General features: G+C 42.0%; 1 protein-coding gene across 1 annotated transcript; it reads right to left on the reverse strand.

Moving 5' to 3' along the window:
* Window positions 1-1,267: 1,267 nt before the first annotated feature.
* On the reverse strand, window positions 1,268-7,618 carry LOC110465980 (E3 ubiquitin-protein ligase TRIM56-like). Its single transcript, XM_021522203.1, has 2 exons — window positions 7,536-7,618; window positions 1,268-2,629 (listed from the first exon to the last, which is right to left on the reverse strand). The coding sequence occupies exon 2, from the start codon at window positions 2,598-2,600 to the stop codon at window positions 1,287-1,289; it is 1,314 nt and encodes a 437-aa protein (XP_021377878.1). The 5' UTR covers window positions 2,601-2,629; window positions 7,536-7,618; the 3' UTR covers window positions 1,268-1,286.
* Between the last annotated feature and the right edge of the window lie 381 nt (window positions 7,619-7,999).

Raw genomic sequence — 7,999 nt, forward strand, 5'->3', positions numbered from 1 at the left:
CCGAAACAAAATAGTTGAACTACTAAAATAATGAAATACCAAAATATCACGTAAATAAAAAGTAATTTATTGAGAGAAAAAAAAACACTTTTGAATGTTCATCAAGAAGCTCAGAATGTATCCATGAGCACAAACGTATATGACAAAATATCCACGTTCCATTAGGACTGGCAAAATTATAGACAAAACAGTATCCTGTCTTTTTCACAAGATCAGAATTAACAACAGACACTTTATATTTATATTGTTAATCTGCCAGGCAGGTAAATATAATAACGATTTTACAATTTTCAGTAAAACTCCTACACCATAATGGTATTCGGGCAGAACCACAGAAACAAAAACAAAAATGAAAAAACAATGCATAAGATTTCATAATGTCACTCTCTCATGTAAAGTTTTTAACAACAAGTATCTCCTTCACTGTCGTATTTTCTCATGTGTTAAAAATCAACGGAATATCCGGTATGAAAGAAAGGAAATGTATAGTTCATACTATATATCGCACACAACCAAAGCGACTGCGATGTTTTACTATTTGTATTAATTGTTTGTGTGAATATGATAGTACATATACACGTCACGTAATCAACGCAATCATGTGTACATCTGTACTATGTTTAGTGGAGTTGAAAGACTCGGATATAATTATCCTGGTCTGTACGATTACAACAGGTGACCACAAACGTGTCACCACGAACAGCTATTGCCCAGGGAGATTTCATTCCATCTGATGACGTCAGCAGTTCCCTGAGGTGTGTCCCGTCCCCAGACATCTGTACGACGTTGTGTGATTCCCTACCACACACATAGATGTTACCCTCCCTGTCCACGTCTATTCCCCTAGCATCACTCACGACATCGACCTTCATCACATCCGTGTGACGTTTGTCAGCCGACAGTCTGGACACCGCGACGTCCCCCGTGATGCTGTTGAAGACACTGACGATTGTGTCTCCCTTTACTGGATCTTGTGTAAGGCAATAACAGCTGTTGTTATACTTATGTAAAAACTCAGTCGCTCCGTCGTCTGTCACACTGTATACCTCTCCTCCATATATACTCACGACAAACCTCCCGTCTGTATGTGTTATACCATAACAGTGTTTACCATTAGGCATGTTGATCTCGGACGACAGGGAGAGTTTTAAATCCTTGATTTTCACGACACGGACACCACCAGGATTGTAGACAGCGACCGCCACGGTGTTGTTGTTCACCAGACACAGGTCCCCGGGATATCCACGAATGGTCAACTCGTTAAGGTACTGTCCTTTGTCTGTAAATTACTTCAGCTTCTTGTTGTTGTGATCACTAAGAACTATCTGTTCATTTGGAAGGTGCACAACCCCACGTATCGCACAATTACTTTTATCTGACGGAGTCTTTACGTTAAACTTCCCTGTTTCTTTCACACGACGCTCTAACAACGGTACGGGCAGGTAATCAAGATCACCAGGAAAACATCGGCGTTGTCTCTCGATTACGATCTTCCCCATCGCCTCATCGCCAAGGGTTACCAGTCTGGGAACAACATGATGGTTAATGCTGACGGACGTGAAGGACTTGTTCATCTCCATGACCAGGGCCTTACACGACTCCACTTCTGCCTGTCCTCTCTGATACAACACTATCGCATCAAAAGTGTCGTTTTCCTCTGCGGCGGTAACGGACGACTTCATGGTATTAACCATATTGTTCATCAGACGTTCACACTGTCGAGACGAGGCCTCCAAATTACCCTTCTCCTCTTTAAACAAAGTAATTAACTTATCTGTGACGTCCTTCTGAAGTTTGTTCAGCTGTTCTTCGACACTTTGGCGAAGCTCTTTGATGCTTTGCAGTGCGATTTCCTGTTTTTGGACCATGGTTTTCAGCTGCTCGTCAAAATCCTTTACCAATGACGTCATGGCCTGTACTCCTTTCTTCAGTGCCATCTCCATCTCTTCTAGTTGTGAACCGGCTTTTAACTTCTGTAAATATTCCATCGCCGTTGTCACCTCATCACAACGTCTGTGGTCTTTGATCATGCATATGTTGCATCCAAGACGTTTGTGGTCTTCACAGTACCAAATCAATTTCTCGTCGTGTTTGTCACATTTAGGGACTGACTGTTTCTTTTTAGTTTTCCTGCTATCGTACCTAGTAATATCTAAGATATCACATTCATTATGTAAGACATCATGATGTTGTACCTTACACGTTTCGCAAAAATTCAGGTTCATTATTTTACACCAGAACTTCGCTGGATTGGTCAGGTCACCTTTTGTCTGGCAAGGCTTACAGTACAGTGGTTCAGACGAATGTTCCTTAAGCTTGATAAGGTCCTCGATCACAGCATTAGTCGGGAACTGTTCTGCCCATTTGTCTTTAGCTTCCGCTTGATTGACGGTCTGGGTTATTCTCCTACAGACGGGACAGGGGAATGATGTTGCCGACGCCATTTTTCCAGACAGTTCCTTGGTGATGTAGGTCCTGAGGCATTCCTGACAGAAGCAGTGGAGGCAGGGTAAGGACTTGGGTTGTCGAAGTCGCTCCAGACATATTGGACACTCCAGGAAGTGTAAGTCCAGTTCTGGAGAAGGGCTGCCTTCAGCCATAGTAACAGCTAGGGCAGATTAACACTGGCCTAAAAAGGAAAGAGTAACAAAATAATTTCATGTGTGAAATTCACAAATTCAATAGCTTGCTTATTATACTTAATCCTTTATCAAAGCTTTAATGTCTCGCCTTAAATATTATGCTTTAAAGTTCTATCAATATGGTATAAATGTCAGCTTCACCATCTCATTTGTTTCAAGGATGAAAAAGGTTATTAGTCAGAACGGTATGGTCGTGTTTCATTCTGATAACGAGGAGAGGGTCAGGGGTCACTCTGATAACGATGGGTCGGGTGTCATTTTGATAACGAGGAGGTGGTCGGGTGTCATTCTGATTACGAGAAGGGGTCGAGTGTCATTTTGATAGCGAGGAGGGGTCGGTGTCATTCTGATAACGAAGAGGGGTCGGTGTCATTCTGATAACGAAGAGGGGTCGGTGTCATTCTGATAACGAAGAGGGGTCGGTGTCATTCTAATAACGAGTAAGCGGTCGGTAGTCATTCCGATAGCAAGGAGGGGTCGGGTGTCATTCTAATAACGACGAAGGGTCGGGTATCATTCTGATAACGAGGAGGGGTCGGGTGTCATTCTGATAACGATTAGAGAGCGAGTGTCATTCTGGTTACGAGGTGGAGGTCGGGGTCATTCTGATAACGAGAAGAAGTCGGGTTTGTTCTGATATCGAAGAGGGGGAGAGTGTCATTCTGATAACGACGAGGGAGTCAGGTGTCATTCCGATAATGAGAAGGGGTTTGGGTGCCATTCTGATAGCAAAAAGAGGCTGTTTGTTGGAGGGATCAGGTATCATTCTAAAATCGAGGAAGGGTCGAGTATCATTCTGATAACGAGGAGGGATAGCGTGTCATTCTGATTACGAGGAGGAGGTCGGGTGTCATTCTGATAATGGGGAAGGGTTCAGGTGTTATTTCGATAACGAGGACGGGTCAGGTGTCATTCTGATAACGAGGAGGGGGCATGTGTCATTCTGATTAGGAGGAGGGGTTCGGGTGTACTTTCTGATAACAAGGAAGAGGTCGGGTGCCATATAACGTGTAGGGGTCAGGTGCCATTCTGATAACGAGGAGGGGTCGGGCGTCATTCTGATAACGAGAAGAGGTCGGGTGTCATTCTGATAATTATGAAGGGGTCAGGTGTCATTTCGATAACGAAGAGGGATCATGGGCCATTCTGATAACGAGGAGGGGGCGGGTATCATTCTGATTACGACGAGGGGGTCGGGTATACTTTCTGATAACAAGGAAGAGGTCGGGTGTCAGTCGTATAACGAGTAGGGGTCGGGTGACATTCTGATAACGAGGAGGGGTCGGGCGTCATTCTGATAACGAGAGGATGTCGGGTGTCATTCTGATAATGAGGAATGGTTCAGGTGTCATTTCGATAACGAGGAGGGGGTCGGGTGCCATTCTGATAACAAAGAGGGACGGTGTGTCATTCTGATTAGGAGGAAGATTCGGGTGTTATTCTGATAATGAGGAGGGGTTGGGTGTCATTCTGATAACGAGGAAGACGTCGGGTGTCAGTCATATAACTATTAGTTTCACTGCCAGTAGTGTTTGAATATAAGAGGCTAATATCAATTGTAGTTGTGTGTTATTATGTTTGTCTATTAAGAGTTGTGTGAGAGGTGTATCAGTGGGTGTATAAACCTGTGTATGTGTGGTGTGTAGGTATATTATGTGTGTTTAACGTTGTGAGTTAGGGTTAGACTGATAACACATATTATCTATAATGGTTTATATCACTATAGGTATATCAAAGGGCACTAATGGTTGTATATCTGTTTGTAACTAGTGTTGGTGTTTATGTATAAGAATGTGTTATGTGTAATTAGTGAGTACGTGTGTCGATCAACAATACATATATCGTAAAGTAATGTGGAAGTGTTAATGTGGATGTGTGTTATTGTTACACCTCTTCATATCTTAACCTTCTATCAATCCAGATACAGTTTTTCAAACCTCAGTTAATTTAACAATTCGACTCACAAGTCCTCAAATTATTAATACTCTTAACTTGTCAATCGATAGCACCTGTATATCCTAACCCCTGTGCTATAATACGTATATGTACATGTATTTCATGTTGTACCCGGAATGGGAGGAAACATATATAGGCTATGCCTGTTGCCTTATCCGTTAGTTTTTAAAACTTAAAATATCTTTAATTTTATAGTCCCTGCGTTATAACGAGATTCACTACTCATATATTATATAAACAAATGCTAGGCATAATGAGACGAACACAATCATGCTACCAGATTCGGTAGATTTGGATACACATATGTAATGATATCAGGATAAGGTCATGGGATTGGTCCTATTCTATGGATCTTATTTGCCATACTACTTTCAATCATAATATTTGCCTTGATTGCTAAATACCCATTAGTCCGAATTATTCTGACGTTTTATCGACGTTTTTTATATCGGTTTGTCGTCGATTAAAACGTCAGAATAATTCGGACTAAAGATACCAAATGTACAGGCCCTCTTGGCCTCTTGTTATGTGAGGACTGTATACGTTTTTTGTTTCAGGACTATATTCTATTTCTCCAAAAGGCAGAACAAAACATCATTTTTAGCTCACCTGGTCGGAAGGACCAAGGTGAGCTTATGCCATACCGTGGCGTCCGTCCGTCCGTCCGTCCGTCAACAATTTCTTTTAAACGACTTCTTCTTCTTAACCACTGGTTGGAATTAAACTAAATTTGACTGGAGCATCCCTAGGTGGTGGGGATTCAAAATTGTACAAATGGTGGGGCTGACCCCCCAGGGGGCTGAGGGGCGGGGCCAAAAGGGGTCAATTTGCCCATATTGCTTTAAGCGACTTCTTCTCTGAAACCGAGAAGTGGATATCAACCATATTTGACTGGAAGCATCCCTAGGTGGTGGTGATTAAAAATTGTACAAATGGTGGGGCTGACTCTCCAGGGGGCTTAGGGGCGGGGCCAAAAGGGGGCAATTTGGCTATATTGCTACAAACGACTTCTTCTGTAGAACTGTGCACTGGATATCAATCATATTTGATCAAAAGCATTCCTGGGAGGCAGGGATTTAAAATTGTACAAATGGTGTGGCTGACCCCCCAGGGGGCTGAGGGGCAGGGCCGAAAAAGGTATTTGGCTATACTGCTTTAAGCGACTTCTCCTCTGGAACTAAGAAGTGGATATCAACTATATTTAACTGGAAGCATCCCTAGGTGATGGTGATTAAAAATTGTACAAATGGTGGGGCTGACTCCCCAGGGGGCTAAGGGGCAGGGCCAAAAAGGATATTTGGCTATACTGCTTTAAGTGACTTCTTCTCTTGGACTAAGTGATGGATATCAACCTTATTTGACTTGAAGCATCTCTAGGTGGTGGAGATTCAAAATTGTAAAAAACGGTTGGGCTGACCCCCCAGGGGGCCGAGGGGCGGGGCCAAAAGGGGGGCAATTTGGTTATATTGCTATAAATGACTTCTTCTGCAGAACTATGCCATGGATATTGATCATATTTGGTCGGAAGCATTCATGGGAGGCAGGGATCCAAAATTGTACAAATGGTGGGGCTGACCCCCCGGGCTAAGGGGTGGGGTCAATAAAATGCATTACTTGGAAATGGTTGAGATCCCCACCCCAAAACTATATATACAAATGCTGGGCATAAAGAGACGAATTCAATCATGATATCAGAATAGACCCTGGGGTCTGACCGAACCCCTAGGGACCTTGTTTCTAAGTCACAGCTTGGAAACAGTTGAGAGCCCCACCCTATAACCGTACATATACAATTGCTGAGTATAAAGAGATGATTGCATATATGCTTCCAGGTTGGCCTTGGGGACTGCCCCACCCTTGGAGACTTACCCCCTGGGTCATAACTTTGAAATGGTTAATATCCCCACCCCAAAACTATATATGCAATTGTTGGGCAAAAAGAGACAAATGCAGTCACGATATTAGAATCGATCATGGGGTCTGGCCACAACTCTAGGGACCTAGTTTCTGAGTCAAAGCTTGGAAACAGTTGAGATCCCCACCCCATAACCATACATAAAATTGCTGGGCATGAAAAATCTAATATAGCTATGCTACAAGGATTGGCCTTGGGGTCTGGCATATTCCCTTGATCTCATTTGGAGAATAGTTTGCCATGATTGCTTAGGTATCCAGGTGAGCGATACAGGCCCTCTGGGCCTCTTGTTTTAAGAACAAAGTATGTTGTTTCCTGATTTCGTGGTCATATTTCAATTCATCACCTCGCTTAGCAAGTAACGGATTCGGTTGGTGTTTGTATGTTTCGTTTCGTTACACATTCATTTATATAATGTAAGAATTGCCTACGTGGGGACTTGTGTATAACACCCATCCCTAATACATTCCCGTCTCTCCTCTCCTTCCCATGATTTTATAGTCTATCATTATAACGAGAAAGTTTGAACTTCCAGTCGATCGTCTCTGATAATCTAATGTGTCGATGAATATTATACACATTACCATGTGTGTGATTTATATGACTGTGCTATATTTAAACCAACATAACGTAAACTCATTGATTTAAAGTTGTGTCTTAGTGTTGAAGATTATTTAAAACAGCACAGATCTAGAGGTCGCAATTATCTGCACTGATCGCCAGTAATAAAGGTCTGAATATTTATTGTACCCGGTGGAAAATTAATGGGGCGGATCACGCTTGACAAACACAGCATATTGTATACGGTACTTTACGATATGACCCCACAAACACTATCAGCACAAACAGATAGTCGTGTTTAAACATGTTATACCAACTTTCGGTTTGTGTATATCTAGTACAGCGAAGGTTTGTCGACAGTGTAGTACATATAAATCTGTAATATACAGATATAACCAAACATGTTTTGTGTAATTTACAGATGTGTACGTAACAAAACCACCTTAGTTCCTTACACTCACCTTGTGAACTAACAATATCGACACAGAATGGACCGACTGGACTTCTCTCGACAGGACACTTGTTTACACCTGCGACCCGTTACCAAAACAGGAAGTGTATAGGGTAGATTATAAATATAGAACGAAGGAATGTCCCCGATGGATATGTACAATGTCCGGATTCTAAACGACTGTATGTTATTAAAATATTTCTGGTTTACGTATATCCTTTATATTATTAATTAAATTTTGATAAAGAAGGCGATACATAATCATACAACTCTGTATACTCAAGAACAATATGAAAAGGCAAAGCCTTAAATATTTACTGATTCGTTTTAAATGAGAAAATACTGATTTCAGAATGAGATAAGATAAGCTTTTTGTAAAGTCGGCAAGTCGAGGAATGACAATAAAACACAATCTCTAATGAGAATTTAAGACCTACATAACAATTAGGGGAGATCGGGGCAAGTTCGTTCACT

This window comes from Mizuhopecten yessoensis, unplaced genomic scaffold, assembly GCF_002113885.1.
Source record: "Mizuhopecten yessoensis strain PY_sf001 unplaced genomic scaffold, ASM211388v2 scaffold11109, whole genome shotgun sequence".
Taxonomy (NCBI): Eukaryota; Metazoa; Mollusca; class Bivalvia; order Pectinida; family Pectinidae; genus Mizuhopecten; species Mizuhopecten yessoensis.